This window comes from Sceloporus occidentalis, unplaced genomic scaffold (assembly GCF_023333645.1).
Source record: "Sceloporus occidentalis isolate IW3139 unplaced genomic scaffold, rSceOcc1.0.p SCAF_3, whole genome shotgun sequence".
NCBI lineage: Eukaryota > Metazoa > Chordata > Lepidosauria > Squamata > Phrynosomatidae > Sceloporus > Sceloporus occidentalis.
In genome coordinates this window covers 43,625,912-43,641,700 of record NW_028316983.1, presented here as the reverse complement: position 1 = coordinate 43,641,700, position 15,789 = coordinate 43,625,912, and the positions used below count along the sequence as shown (strand labels likewise).

The 15,789-nt window shown below is 42.4% G+C and overlaps 1 protein-coding gene across 2 annotated transcripts in view; it reads right to left on the bottom strand.

Moving 5' to 3' along the window:
- SHISA4 (shisa family member 4) overlaps nucleotides 1-15,434 on the bottom strand; it is a 30,708-nt gene extending 15,274 nt beyond the window's left edge. Inside the window, exon 1 of one of the 2 annotated variants that reach the window (XM_089514230.1) lies at nucleotides 15,261-15,434. In XM_089514230.1, coding sequence (XP_089370356.1) covers nucleotides 15,261-15,321 — 61 coding nt within the window. In that variant the 5' untranslated portion in view covers nucleotides 15,322-15,434. Of the gene's footprint in view, nucleotides 1-12,030; nucleotides 12,090-15,260 lie in introns of those variants that run through there. The other variant, XM_089514231.1, reaches the window with a different exon arrangement.
- Nucleotides 15,435-15,789: the final 355 nt, after the last annotated feature.

Genomic DNA, 15,789 nt, shown 5'->3' with positions numbered 1-15,789 from the left:
TTATTTCACTTTTTATGCAGAGGTACTGCCAAGCAATGAATACCCTTTCTCACAACAGAGTTTGAATAATTCACACTGTCAACACTATCTCCATTAGTGCAATGAAAGCATCTCTCCCTTACAGAGAGCCAGAAAACAGTAGATCACTCACACAAATGGATTTTGTGCTTTCACCATTTTTTTATCAGAACATTCTAGAGCTGAGCAGTTTTTTGTGGAATCCCTGCTCTAACTCCTACTGCATACTTCTCCAAGGAGATTTTCAGACTGGGGAAAAAAACAGAAGTAAAAGGCATAATCCCAGCATAATTGTGCAATTGCGCTGAAGATTTTCAGACGAAGTCGCGCTCATCCAGTACTTCTCCCATGAAGAACTCGGCATGCTCCGGCAACAAACCATTCACAGGGAAGTCCAGTGAATGGCTTCTCAATAGCATGAACAAAGCATGATTGCGAGAGTGTGAAAGTTAATTGTCCTTCATTCATGCTATTGGGGAAGCAACCAGGGACATTAACCCAGACAGCATTTCAGTAGAGGCAATCCGTTCTCATTTCCAGAATCGGTTTTGCTGTGGATTTCTGTCTTCTTTTGAAATATAGGGCAGGATTCTGTTTACACTGTATTGAAAGAATGTGGTGAAGAAATAAATTTTATTGTATTGTATTTTATTCCATGCAGGATGGAAACATGATTTGCAGACTTGTGCCGTAGCACCGAAATGGCACTTGCACAAAACGATCAGTTCCAATGTACTAATGATTCATGCATGGATACTGTATGTGTAGAACACGATCTCGATATTATTTGGCATTTATGTCGTGATTGGGTGACTGTGCGAAAATCTTGAGCGATATAGCGCTACTGTTGTGTTAGCTTTCACTACCATGATTATTGCTGAATTGGCCTTGGTGTGATAATCTCCCAAAATACTCTCCTCAGTTCTCTTTCTCCAATCAAACAACTGACTGGGTTTCTTTATCACTATTTTTCTTTTAGTTTACTACTTGTTGTTTCATTTAGTTCCTTGTCATTACATTCCTTGGTTTCAGTCATGCTCTTCCATTATTTTCTATGACTGCTAAGGCCCTATTCCAGATGTGTATCACCTGCAGTGGCAAGATCATCCAGTCTGGCAGATAATCTAAATGCCCCTTCTGCTTTGGCCAAATCTTGTGTGATTTGTCTAGGGTTTATGAAGCAGGGTCTAAGAAATTGCATTTCCTGCCTTTATTTGCATGTCTGGTAATCCTCTCTTAAAATAACTGACAAAGTGGCCCAGAATAAGTCACTTCATGTGAATTCCACATGATCATCTCTCTATAAAAAGCCACTGCAAGGAGTTGGAATGCTTTTGTAAAGAGATGCTAGGCACTTCAGTATGAGGAACAATTTCTCCCCTGGCTCTTTCAACATCTTCTTTAGCTTCTGTATTGCTACTGAGTGCTTAGATACCAACCACCTTGATACCATGTCAGGCATCCATTTTCACAATAGGATAAAATGTCTTGGGTACAACAGCTTCAGCAAGACTGGTGGTTTCCATCCATGTAACCTACACCTGACAGATTATTCATTATTGTTGATATGTGCCTTCTAATTTATGATGACCCAATCCAAAGGTTTTCTTGGCAAGATTATTTCAGGAGAGATTTGTGATTATCTTTGTCTAAGGCTGAGAAAGCATGACTTGTCCAAAGTAGCCCAGTGGGTTTCTATGACTGAGTGGAGATTCAAATCTTGGCCTGCCAAAATCATAGTCCAACAGTTAAAACACTACATCACCATTTCCTAAATCTTGAAAACATCTGTTAAGTATCATCTACCAACATAAGTTTCACAGTCTCCTAAAACAAAGAAGGCAGGTGAACTATGTACAGTGGGCCCTCTCCTTATGCGGGGATCCGTCGTCCCCCCCCCCCCGCGTAAGGAAAAATCTGAGTATGCTCGCGCCCCATAGGAAACAATGGGGATGCACGCACCATTGTTTATATTGTCACGCGGCTTCCGCATGAGCAGGAAGCCATGTATAGTACGCCCACATATGGCGCGAGCGCACTGTATTATCCAGTCTTCCTTGGTCCAATCAATGCCACCACATGCCATCAATACCACTATGTACATTTAGTCTATTGCTTTCAATGAAGCATCAATACAGATAGCAGCCATGATTCAGGGAGCGTTATGACTGCCTATGCCTATACTGGAAAAAATAACTGCAAATACAGAACATCTTTCTCAGATGAAATCTTACGGTTAGCTTAATGTTCCAAAGAGGAAATAATTGATTGATCACCCCCTCATCTTGCACTAACTGCTTCCAGTAATTGATCTGGAATGCATAGAAGGTTGTGGGATATCTATGAACTACAGTACTGAGATCTCTGCATGAATATTAAGACTGAGAACATATGTGAAGAGAACCTCTTCCCAGGCACTATTCCCAATCAACTTCATACAAAGATTACAGAGAAAGGGATTGTTGATCCCTCATTTGTTTCTCCTTCAGGCAGACATCTCCTTACTATTCCAATTGCCTTTGCTACTCCAGTTGTCTGTTCTTCACACAGACTTCTGCTTACCATCATTTCCCCTCTTACTATGACTGGTCCACACTCCATTTTCCATGCAAGAGTCATAGAGATTACTGTACTACTATTCTTCCTATAACTATTGTACACAGTATCTTTTTCCATATTACCATGGTACTTGTTCAGTTCAACTGAGCTACAAGCCTGAGATCTCTCAAGAACCTTTGGCATAATTGCCCACCACCAAGTCATTCAATCAACAGTTCTGTGCATCTGCTACTGATGTAAGCAATTCAGGGCTTAATACCAACAGAAGTAAAACAAGACAAAGAACAGAGCTGCCAATTAACATATCAGTCCCAACACTACTAGTCCCAATGTTTAGTTCTATAAATGCATCATGCTAATCAACTATAACACAATGGCTGCATTCCCACTATGCTGATTATATTATATGACCATCGTTCCCATTTGAAACCAGTTCCAATCCTACTGTGATTGGTTCCAATCACGATGAAACAAGGCAAATGCAAAAAACCCACTCTTTTCTGACACTAGCTCTTCGGCTGTTCTTTTGAAAAGAATAAATTCCGAAGCATGTTAAAAAAGTGGGAACAACAGATCTGAATCACATCATTCTGGAGGAGAGGGACTAATAGCAGAGAGATTTTTTTTTTTTTTTGCCATCCCTCCTCAGTTTTTGGTAGATCCACCATTTCCCCCCACTCTCAGCACTGCATTTGTGCTTGTGGTGTGACCTATGCGCACATGAATTTTTTTAAAAAAAAAATTGATAGAAGATTCAATTCATTGATTTTGCAACTACTTGCAATCAGTGAAACAAGTAAATGCAAAACCAATGAATTGAATCTTCTATCAATTTATATAGTTTCCAAGCTGGGCTGCCCGGGCTGCCACTTACATCACTAATGACGCACAGATGATTGACATGCATTTTAAACTGACACAAACTAGTAAGGATGAGAATCGTGCCAAAAAAGAAGCAATTACAAGGAGATAAGCTTTCACAGTGGAAACAACTGACCTTTTTGAATCGATTTACCAACACGGAGCAATGGTGAATCGCAAACCAGTTCAAATGTAAGTGGGAATGAACCCACAGTCTTCGGTTTAATGCACTATAAGCTCTTTACTGGCTCCAGACATGGCAATTGCCTCAAATATTAACACATAAACTTGCATTGTCCAAACAGGATGACACAAGGCTGGAGGGTACATGGGCCTTTTGGCCCTTGTGGACAGCTCCTAGACCTCTAGGGATGAAAGTTAAATTCCAACCCCATGATCCTGGTTTTCAGTGGGCCAACTGCAACATTTTACAGCCTCTAATGGTAACACTTCTATCTGAGCTGTGGAAATTTATTCCAAAGTCATGGACTGAATCATCTTCTATGTTCCAACTTCCAGACAGACTGAAAGTGTGTGTAGGCTTCAGAAGTATGGTGTAGCTTTCTTTTTCAGCACACGCCCCTTAATTCTGCTGTAGTAGAAGTTGCACAGATAAACAGGAGGGGGGAAAGTGCAATCAGATCCACCTGACAAAGAAAGTTTCAAACTTGACTTTTTGGACAGATGGTTTTACTCTTCCACAGCAATCCCCAAGAGAGTGAGTAAGCATGTATGGCATCATATCAACAGTATTTGTGGGAAGAAAATTACTCCAGTTTTAAACAACCTACTAGAGTTACAAAAATGTTGCCACCTTCTCTCAGTATGAAGTTGACAAATTAAATCAACAAATTAATGTAACATGTCATGCAGCAGACTGCACATCAAAGGACACCACTGCAGTTGTTGCTTTAAGATTATTATTATTTATTATTATTATTATTAACCTTTATTTATGAAGCACTGTAAATTTACACAGTGCTGTACATACAATCTTTTTAATTAGACGGTTCCCTGCCCTCGGGCTTACAATCTAAAAAGACATGACACAGAAGGAGAAGGGAGTGGTGGAGGGAAAGGGTAAGAGGTCCAGCAGTTCCTCTCTACCTCCAAGGCCTGGACCAAGGCAGATGGACTGGAGGGAGGGCTTGGCTTCATAATGGATGGTTAATCTTCTTCCAGGGAAAAGACATACTCTCAAGTAGGATAATACATATACAGTACATAGCAATACAGGAAATGGTTCGATAAACAGGCACCAAAAGAACATCAAATAGTAAGCGACAATTATGCAATGCCTGGGAAAGCGTCTCTGAACAGGATGGTTTTCAACTCCGTTTTGAAGCTGGTTAAAGAAGTGATGGCTCTTGCTTGTGGGGGAAGAAGGTTCCAGGAGTGAGGGGCAGCAAGTGAAAAGGGGCGAATCCGGGATGGGGCAGAGGAAATCCTGGGCTGAGACAGCAGACCTTGACTACCAGAATGGAGGGCCCTAGTGGGAAGGTGAGAAAGAAGGTCTGATAAGTAAGGAGGGGCCAGTCCATGGAGGGCTTTAAACGTCGATAGCAGGAGCTTATACTGAATACGGAAAGGGAGGGGGAGCCAGTGAAGGGATGCCAAGACAGGAGAGATGTCGTCAGAGTGCTGGGCAGTAGTGATAATGTGTGCAGCTGAATGCTGGACAGAGATTAAAGGGCGGAGGTGAGAAAGAGGAAGCCCAGCCAGGAGGACGTTACAGTAATCAAGTTGTGAGATCACTAAGGCATGAACCAGGATCTTGGCAGTAGAGGCGGAGAGATAAGGTCAGATTTTGGCAATATTGTACAAAAAGAATCTACAAGCCTTGGCTGTGGTCTGGATCTGAGAGATACATGACAGAGAAGAATCAAAAATAAAACCAAGACTGCGGGCTTGCTGGACTGGTTGAATAGAAGTGTTGCACACAGAGACAGAAAATGAGTGTTGAAGGGTGGGCTTAGGAGGAAAGACAAGAAGCTCCATCTTGGACATGTTGAGCTTCAAACGCCGATGGCGCATCCACTGCAAGACAGCTGTGAGACAAGACGAGACTTGCTGTTCAAGTGTTGGAGAAAGGTCGGGGTAGAAAGATACAACTGAGTGTCATCGGCATACAGATGGTAGGAAAAACCAAAAGAGCTAATGAGTTTTCCTAAGGACAGTATGTAGAGAGAAAACAGAAGGGGACCCAGAACAGAGCCCTGGGGAACTCCAACAGATAAGGGAACAGGAGAAGAAGTCTGACCACCTGCAACTACTGCAAAAGATCTGCCAGACAAGTAAGATCTAAACCAGTCGAGAACAGAGTCTGAGAACCCAAGGTCAGAGAGTATGTCAACTAAGAGACAGTGATCAACGGTGTCAAAGGCTGCAGGCAAATCAAGAAGGATGAGAACAGAGTGAAGGCCATTAGCCTTGGCCTGTAAAAGGTCATTCGAGATATTAGTGAGAGCTGTCTCTGTGGAATGCCTTGGGCGGAAACCAGACTGAAAGGGATCAAGGATGTAGTTGGTTTCAAGAAACTTAAGACAGTGCAAATAGACAACCCGTTCCAAAACCTTAGAAAGAAAGGGAAGAAGAGAAATCGGACGATAGCTAGACAAAGAGGAGGGGTCAAGAGAAGGTTTTTTCAGAATTGGGGAAATGAGAGCAATTTTTAAAAATGAGTCTTTTTTAGTTCTTCTTGTAGTTGTTACTACAACAAATACTGAAAAATCTTATTAAACTCCTGCTATGAAAACCAGCCCCTAAACACTGCAATTGAATAAAATATAATTCCAGGAGCTAAATTCTTTTAATTGGCTGCTAAATGCCTCTACAGTAGTGTGTTTCTCTGAGCATGGTATCTCATGTATATAACTGGTACACCATTTTTCAAATGATGAATCTGGAAGGGAAAAGTTGTTATTTGAAAAGGTGCTTGTGGGATGATTTAATAAAATTTAGTATCTTGGAGCAGATAATTGAGTCAGGATGGTCCAGTAGCTTATAGCTTTGCCATCAGGGAGTGATTGCAGACATACTAATAGCGGGTGTGGGGTTGGTTGGTTTTCTAAAAATCTTTTCCTCCACCTCTGTGTATGTGTGCCTTTAAGTCACCTGTTGACTTATGAGAGCCCCATGACTTTCATAGTATTTTTTTAGGCAAGGAATACTAGAGATGGTTTTGCCAGTTCCTTCCTTAATCTACAGAGTGAAAAAAATGTAAGTAACAAATGGTCATGTTTCATTGCTCATCTGTTCTTCTGGTTCTGCCATGGCTGTTTTTGTTTGTTTGTTTGTTTGTTTAAAACATTAGGAGACCATTACACATGCCTACTAATATTCCAGTCTGGTCCTAAAACAACACAAAAGGTGTTTAAAAGTAATGCCTTCTCAGCCATAATTATCAGAGCAATTACAAACTGGCAACAACGAAATTCAAAAATCTATCTTATTAATACTTGGCTTTTTCTCAAACTGGCTTTGAGACAAGGGAGAAAGCACTGGGAGCTCTCTAAATGAGTCAAAGTAGACATCCTGCTGTTTATTTCAAATGTTGTTACAATATGTTGTCATATTAAGGAATCATCAGTTGCAATTCTATGTCTCTTATTCGTGAGACAGTTCCACTGGATGTAGCTGTTCAAAGTAAATAACCATGGCATAGTGCTGTGACCTACTAACAATACATATATACCTCTATTTATCAGACTTGTATCACTGTAGTACCAAAAAGTTTTCCAATATTACTGTAGATAAAATGAATTAACATTCCCATGTGTGTGTGTGTTGCTTGCAAAGTCTTTGCAATTTTTACAGGGGAGAGAAAAAGAGAAAACAAGGTAGAACAAAGAATTATATACTGTATGTTGAAAAGGAGATAGAAGTGTCAAGGTTTGAGATGGTTCTCGAACCCTGACAAACTTTTAATGATTCCAAGTGTTAACATCCCATCTAAATATGCTATGTGCAAGTAAGGGTTGAGTTTACACCGACATTTGTCATTTGGATTACAGTGTCATGAAGTCATGTTTTACAAATGTGAAAGACCCTCAATGGACAAGACTTCACAGTTACAGCTGTCCTATAATCTCTTCCATGGAGCTTCAATTGTCTTTAATGATTTTGGTGTTTAATTTGTTTTAATAAGGTTTGTTAGCCAACCTGGGCAGTATTTGTAAGTAGAAAGGCAGAACAAAGTATAATAGATAAGTATGTAGATACCATTCACATACTGAAGGTAAATTACTAGATCAAAATTCACCAATTGATTAAACATAAAGAAATGTGCATTCATGTGGGAATCAGCCTCAAAGCTCAGATTTTAAAGGAATTAGAACTGAGGCTTGGGGACTCTGCTTCACTGTCAACATTTCTATATCTTGCGCGCGCACACACACAAACACACCCCAAAAAACAATACCTTTGCCACACTCAGGTCTCTTGTATCTACTAAAACAAGTGAAAGAGCTAACAGAGCCATTCTCAAGCTTTGTTTCTGTGGCCCTCTGCCTTAGATATGTGGACAAATTTACTGTAAGAACCATGATATAAGAAACTTGACTTTGTGTTCTTAGGTAATTTGTTTGAAGGTAACGGAAAACAATTCAGATGTGCTTATATAACTACCTTGCTCAATGATGTGTCTTCAGCTCCCATGACTCCTCAATAATATTGAATGGGAATGATGGGAGCTGTAATCCAAAACATCGGGGAGGTATATCAAAAGAGGGAAGACTGGCTTAATAAATTAATAAAGATAAAGCATGGGTGAAAAAGAAAAGAGGGAAGACGGACTTAAATGAATCTACAACTCCATCTGCACACACCTTTGGCACCATAAATTGGTCTTCACCCCACATTACACATAGTTGGGACAGACCCAGTTTGAACCAACTGATCTGCCACCACTGTGAGTAGTTTAAGCCTCTGTTACACAAACACATGCTTCACATTCTTTCCTACCACAGTGACTTGCTGTTGTGAGACTGCTTGATTTCTTAAACATCTGTTTGCCAGCTGTATATTCTGTTTAAATGTGTTGTGAACAGCAGCATGAACTTCCCCCTGTAGCAATTCACCCAGACACCCATTATGTGCAGATAGAATATTACACTACCCATAGCCAAAATGAAGCTGTAGCAGATTTTTTGTAATTAAAAGATGAGCAGTTTGTGGGGGAAATGTGAAAAATAATTTACTGGTAAAATCCTTTTGAAAAATCTAAAGAGCTGTGTCTTTAAATCTAGCTGTAAAGTACAGTCACCCGACTTAGACTTGATTAATTTCTGATGTGAACAGGCTACTGTTACAGTGTGAAGACACTAGATTATTTAAGAGAGAACACATCCACTCCATGTGCCAAAGCCTTGGAGAAGACTGTCCTTCCTGATAAATGCTGCACTCTGAAGGACTCTCCTCCTCCCTTGCCACAAAAGTGGAGGAGGGAGGGAAAAACATTGAGGGGGGGAGGGATAAGTTCATTTCCATCTCTAGAAATCATTATGGAAGTTAATGAGAAGGAAGTGGGGCAGAGGTGGGAATGTTACTAGAGGGGGATAAGAGCATCAGGATTCACCCCCCCAGGGACGTAGCCAAGGGGTGGGGTTCTTGGGGTCCAGACCCTCCCCCCTTCCCTTAGAAAAATGAATGGTGCGTGCTGCTGCACCCAAGCCCCAATATAATGGTGGCACTTAGTCTGGACCCCCCCTTCCTAAAATCCTGGCTACATCCCTGCCCCCCCCCCATAAATTTTTCCTTCTGTCCCAAAATTTTAGCATTGTAGTAACATAAAACTTCAATTGAGCACTTAGTGCATATGAAGTAGCCAAAGAAAAGAGGCAGGCAAAATTACAAAGGGAATACAAACACAGCAAAGAATTCTTGGTGCAAATGATTTTCAATGTTTCATTTTCTGCAGTGGTAGAAATTTGGGGATAGAAAGAAAATGTCATGCGGGGGCAGGGGACAGAATTCTCATTTGGAGAAGTCATGATTTCATTCATCAATGCTGAACCATCAGGGCTGTTATAACCTACCAGCACTCTGACTGTAAGTACCACAGAGTAATTAAAGGACATTAACTACATAATTGCCTTAAGGGAACTTGAGAAGAACAGCTGGTACAGCACTCTGGGGACAGGCAATTTGTGAGACTGGGGAATCAGTGGCCTCACTGAGATTTGCCCTGTTAATAATGGGTGCAATATCTGCACAATTGTGGGAAATGGCAGACCTCAGGGGAGGAGATTTATTTTATTCGCGTATTCTTTACATTTTTGGATTGCCCCTTGGCTCAATGAGAGACAAAGGCAAGCAAGAATAACCTATTACAATAAACCCAGGCAGCACTACTGAGATGAGAAAGCAGCGTGAATCATTAAAAGCTTAGCAAAACAATCTTGCCTGCAACAGCCACCTGAAGGGCAGCCAAGAGAGAACTAACATAGCTTATTTAGGGAGGGGTGCTGCTACACATAAGGCCCTGTTTTAAGTACCTCATAAGGGCTTCATATGAGGAATGTAAATTAGGGGCAAGAACCTAGGTGTTCTTGTAGATACCCTGGCTGCAAGCCATTTAAGGTGAAACCCCACAACTTGAATTAGGGCCCACAAGCAACCTAGAAGCCCAAGCAGCCCATTATTGCTGGCACATCAGGTGACACTGGGCAAAGGCACATCTGGCCACTGAAGCCACTAAACCATTCAAGAGCAGTAGTGGCCAAAATACACCTCCAAAGCTGTATACCTCATGTACAATTTATATAATTTTTATACAAGACATATACAAAGATGACTAACATCTTAGATAAAATGTGAAACATAAATCAAAACTAAGTTCTTGCCAAGAGTAGCTCTGCATTTACATTAGGTTTAAGGAAAAAACAATATATGCAGGTAATGAGAGTGGTCTTAGCTTCAGTAACTAAACACAAGCAAAAAGAAAGTCCCATTAGGGGTCAGTCTACAGCAGTAGTATCACTAGGGTTGGTGTCACCCAGTATGGTAACACATGGTGACTAATACCCTTCCACTGACCTCCCCCATACCACACCATACAGAAGCCTTTCTAATGTTTTTTGTACTAATGTTACTCAGAAATTGTAATTCCCATATATTGCTGAACGTAATGGCAATAGTGACATGAGCAACTGGCAAAATTAAAATTATACCTTGAATAATTACCTTATATAATATTTGACCTTATAATTACCTTATAATAATTATACCTTATAATTTAAGTATCATACCCACAGCCTAAATGTATTTATATGTAAACTGTTTCAAGTAGAGTGAAAATTTGGTAAGATGTGTTTTTAAAAAAATAAAATTTCAAAGGGATATATATATATATATATATATATATATATATATATAAAACCTGGGGCCTTCTCTTTCTCTCTTCACTGAGCCTCTTCCCCTCTCACACCATCTCTTCAGCATTTTAAAGGGATGCAGGTGAACACAAAGAGGCTGTCCTGGTTCTAAACCAGTGTCTGTCTTCAGTAATGGACTGGATGAGGGCAAACAAGTTGAAACTTAATCCAGGCAAGACAGAGGTGCTCCTGGTCAGTCGGAAGGCAGAGCCTGAGTTAGATGGGGGTCACACTCCCCCTGAAGACACAGGTTCGCAGTTTGGGGGTAATCTTGGACTCAGCTTTGAACCTGGAGGCCCAGGTCTCTGCTGTAACCAGGAGTGCTTTTGCACATTTAAAACTTGTGCGCCAACTGCGCCCGTTCCTTGAGAAGACAGATCTGGCCACGGTGGTACATGCCTTGGTTACATCCCGTTTGGACTACTGTAATGGGCTCTACATAGGACTGCCTTTGAAAAGTGTTCGGAAAATTCAACTGGTTCAAAGAGCCGCTGCCAGGCTGTTAACAGGGGCAGATTACAGAGACCATACAACTCCTCTGTTGAAACACCTTCATTGGCTGCCAGTTTGTTTCCGGGCACAATTCAAGGTATTGGTTATAACCTACAAAGCTACATGGCTCAGGTCCACACTATTTGGCAGACCATTTCTCCTGGTATGAACCTGCCCAGACTCTGAAATCTTCTAGAGAAGCCCTTCTCTCCATCCCAACACCTTCACAAACATGGTTGGTGGGGACGCGAGAGAGGGCCTTCTCGGTGGCTGCCCCTAGACCCTGGAACTCCCTGCCCAGGGAGATAAGAATGGCTCCCTCCTTGATGGCTTTCCACCGGCAGGTGAAGACCTACCTGTTCAAACAGGCATTTAAGGACAGGCTGGAATGTTGGACTAGTTTAATCATTCTTTTTAATGTACGTCATTTATTTATTTATTTTTAAATGTTTTTAATTGTACTTTTTGTTTGTTTTTTAATGCTGTGAAGCCGCTCTGAGTCCCAGTCCTGGGAAAAGAGCAGGATATAAACAAACAAACAAACAAACAAACACTGCAGCTGAATGCCACAGCCCAGTTCTGTCAAAAGGCAGATGTTTGGGGAGAAGTGATGTTACCCCTCTCTCAGGTTGTCACTTGGTGCGGTCCACACACCCCACACCTCTCTAATGATGCCCCTAGTCTAGAATTAAAGAATCAAGCAGCAGGTAATGACAAAGATGTCTACCTCAGGCCCTGGAGAGCAGCAGACAGACTCAGCAGGCAGTATTGGGACAGATTAGCCAATCAGTACACAGCTTCCTATGTTCGTAAAGGGGCACAATGTGAAAATATTTATCATTTCTAGTATAGAGAAATACCAGCACAATTCATTCCCAGTTCTTCCATGGGATCTGCCTAACATGTTAGCTTTTCATTCATTTTTTTTTGACATGGGATGCCTTAACACATTTGATTTCCCTAACTCCACTCCAAAGTTTTATATCTCTGGCAAGTTTCTAGCACATAGCTTCTCTGAACATTTGAATCAGATCACTACATTTGATATGATTAAAAAATAATATTAACTGTCAGTAAAAATCACATTTGTAAGGACAGTAGCCTAAAGTAACTTCAAACCAGTATCAGACCAACTCTGCTATGTGGTCAGATGATCCCAGTTTTGTAGCAAATAGCAACAAAGAATCAAGAGAACCAGACTGGCTGTCAGCAAGTTTAGCTGTCACCATAATTCCACATTTCTGAAAATAGTTTATTTATTTTAAGAACTCACTGAATAGGATATTTATCTTCCTCGAATTTCCTATAATTCTGGGTTCAGCTTCCTTCCTTAACCACAGACGAAAATAATTTGCACAGAGCCCTGATTCACAGAGCAGTCAAAAAGGATGTGGCAAGACAGTCAAACAGAACCTAGTAATAAATAGATGTAGGCATTTGCATTTTCACTGGCTCGCAAAGGCCTGGTGATGCCCAAAAAGGTGGAAGAGAAGGCATGAACTGTTGCCAGCTATCACAAAATAACAAAAGATGAGCTATCCCCATAGTGGCCAACCAATATGCTGAAAGGTCCAGAAACCATACCCTACGAGGAGCAGTTTAGGGATCTGGGTATGTTCAGCTAGGAGAAGAGAAGGTTAAGAGGTAATGCAAGTTTAAATATCTGAAAAGGTGTCATATGGAAGAAGGAGCAATCTTGTTTTCTGCTGCTCCAGAGACTAAAGACTATCAGACTGGCAAAAAAGACAGGAGCATAATGCTATGCTCCCATCAATAGTGCCCAATAACGCAAAGATTATCACACAACGTCGCACGACGTCTCAATTATCGCACAATTATCCTGTGAATAAAGAGGCATTCTAGTGCTGCTTTTTATTCACAAGATTTTCCTGTAAATAAAAAGCAGTGCTAGAATGCCTCTGTATTCATGGGACAATTGCAGGATAATGGCAACATCATGTGATAATCTTTGCGTTATTGCATGATTTTGATGGGAGCATACTATGAGCCCATCTTTTTTGCCAACCTGATAAAGTCCTAAGACAAGGAGCAATGGATTCAAACAACAGGAAAAGAGATTCCACTTAAACTTTAGGAAGAACTTCCTGATGACAATTGCTGTTTGACAACAGAATACACTGCCTCAGAGAGTAGTGGTTTTTAAACAGAGGCTGGGTGGCCATCTGTCGGGAGGGCTTTGATTCTGTGTTCCTACATGGCAGGGGATTGGACTGGATTGCTCTTGGGGCCTCTTCCAACACTATGATTCTGCCAAGTACTTCTGGGAATCTGCAAGTAGGATGAGAGCATAATAATACTCTCCAACCTGTGTTCCCCACCAAATGATACTGAGAAGTAGAAGCAATACATAAAGTAGAAGCAATACATACCACTGGAAAGTTTCCCTGTGCAAAGTTCACAGATATGAATGAATATACCCTAATTCATGTGCAGTTCCCACTCATTCAAATGCTCCAAAGATTGACCTGAAGATGTATGTTCCAACTCTGAGATACATGGTATTCAGCCAAATGACCCATATGCTGGATCCTCAGGGATCGAAGACCAGAGCAAAAGGACCAACCAAAAGAATCCCTAGTTGTTGAAGGGCTGTTCTTGTTGTTGTGTGCCTTCAAGTTCTTTCTGACTTATGGCAACCCTAAGGCAACACTATCATGGTTGTCTTGGCAAGATTTGTTCCCCTGAGAGAGAGAATGACTTGCCCAAGGTCACCCAGTGGGTGTCATGGCTGAGCTGAGAATCAAACCCTGGCCTCCAGAATGGTAGGACAACACTCAAACCACTACGCCACACTGGTTCTCACTAGGTCTTGCTAATTCAGCCCTCAAACCACTATGCCACGTGGACTCTGACTAGTAGGTCTCGCTTACTCAGTGAGAGAGGCACTTTAGGCATGCTCAGAAGCACTCTTTGCTATGCGTGTACTTTTGAAGCTGCATGGCAAACTGTTTGCAGGGTTTAAATTATGTCCAGAAAAACTACCAACAGTCTTTAAGATGCTGCATCTGGCACTGCAGAAATATTCCAGTTTGACACCACTCTAAGTGCCCGAATTCTGCTCTGGTGCCACAACAAACTGCAATGCCCAGAATGCCATGGCATAGAGTCATGGCAGTTAAAGTGATGTCAAACCAGATTATTTCAATGAATGTTTTGAGATTTTCTTTGGTCATGCCCTCCTTTTTCCTTGAAGGCCCTCCATTCTGAGCAAGAATGAATGAATGAAATATTTATTTATATCCCGCCTCTTCCGTTTTGGGCATCAAGGCAGGTAACAACATTATATAGTACATAAAAATCAAACATTAAAACCCACAAAACCAGAAGACATGAGAAGCATGCATTTTGATTCCTATTAGTGTTTTGGCCTTTTTCTTTGGCCATGCCTTCCATTTTTCTGGAATGTCCTCCATTCTGAGCCTGACCTGGGAAGCATGCATTTCTATTTCTATGGGGTTTATCACAAAAAGGAGATTGGGAGTTTATCCCACGAAGATCCTGGGGAAAAACGCGTAACGATTTCACATGATGTCGCACAAAATTCGCCATTAAAGTGGCCACGTAGAAACATTAAGGGGCATCTTTTTACTTTCAGCAACAACCCATTTCCAACATCACTTTCTTTCTGCGATTGCGTGTGATAATCCTTTGGGCCACTACTTGCCATGTCTGCGTCATTTGCGGGATGCTTTCCATGCCCTTTAATTGCTCTTTAAGGCCGAAATCAGCCCCTTTTTCTTTGGCCGTGCCCTCCATTTATTCTGGGCAGTTCTCCCTCCTGAGCCTGGCATGGCAAGCAGGCCTTTCCATGGGCGCTTGGAGCTTCTCTTGCCCTGAGGGGGGATCATGCAGCCTTCCCAGCATTGGCTCAGCCCTTGAGCCCCTCTCCGGGGGCCTGGCCTCCCCCTCCTCCCCAGCCCCCCAAAGCCCCCTTACCCAGGGTGGCAGCAGCTGCCAGGCTGCAGAGGAGCACCGCTGCCCGGGCCCAGGCTCCCATGGCCAAGGCGGCTCCAAGGGACCCGGCAGGAAGGGGCCAGCCAGGGAGAGCCACCGGCAGCAGGCAGGGCGCCCAGGGAGCGGACCCAGCCCCGCAGCCTTCGCCTCCCCAGCTCTCTCTCTCTCTCGCTCTCTCTGCCAAGAAGGCCGGCTGCTGGGCCTCTGGCCCTTCCTCCTCCTCCTCCTCCTCCTCCTCCTCCTTTGCAGCCCACAGGCAAAGCGCGCCCTCCCCAGGGGCTTCAGGGCAGAGGGGCCTGTCCTCCTCCTCCTCCTTCCAGGCCCAAGGCCCAAGGCCCAAGGCAGGAGTGGACCCACCACAAGGGCCCCAAGCCTTCAGAAAGAAGGAAGAGGCACAAGCACACAACAAGAGCTCAGAGCACTCAGAGAAAGAGGGGAATGCATGCTGCCCACGACATGCTCCCCATGGAGGACCTTCCAGGAAAACGGAGGGCATGGCCAAAGGAAAGCT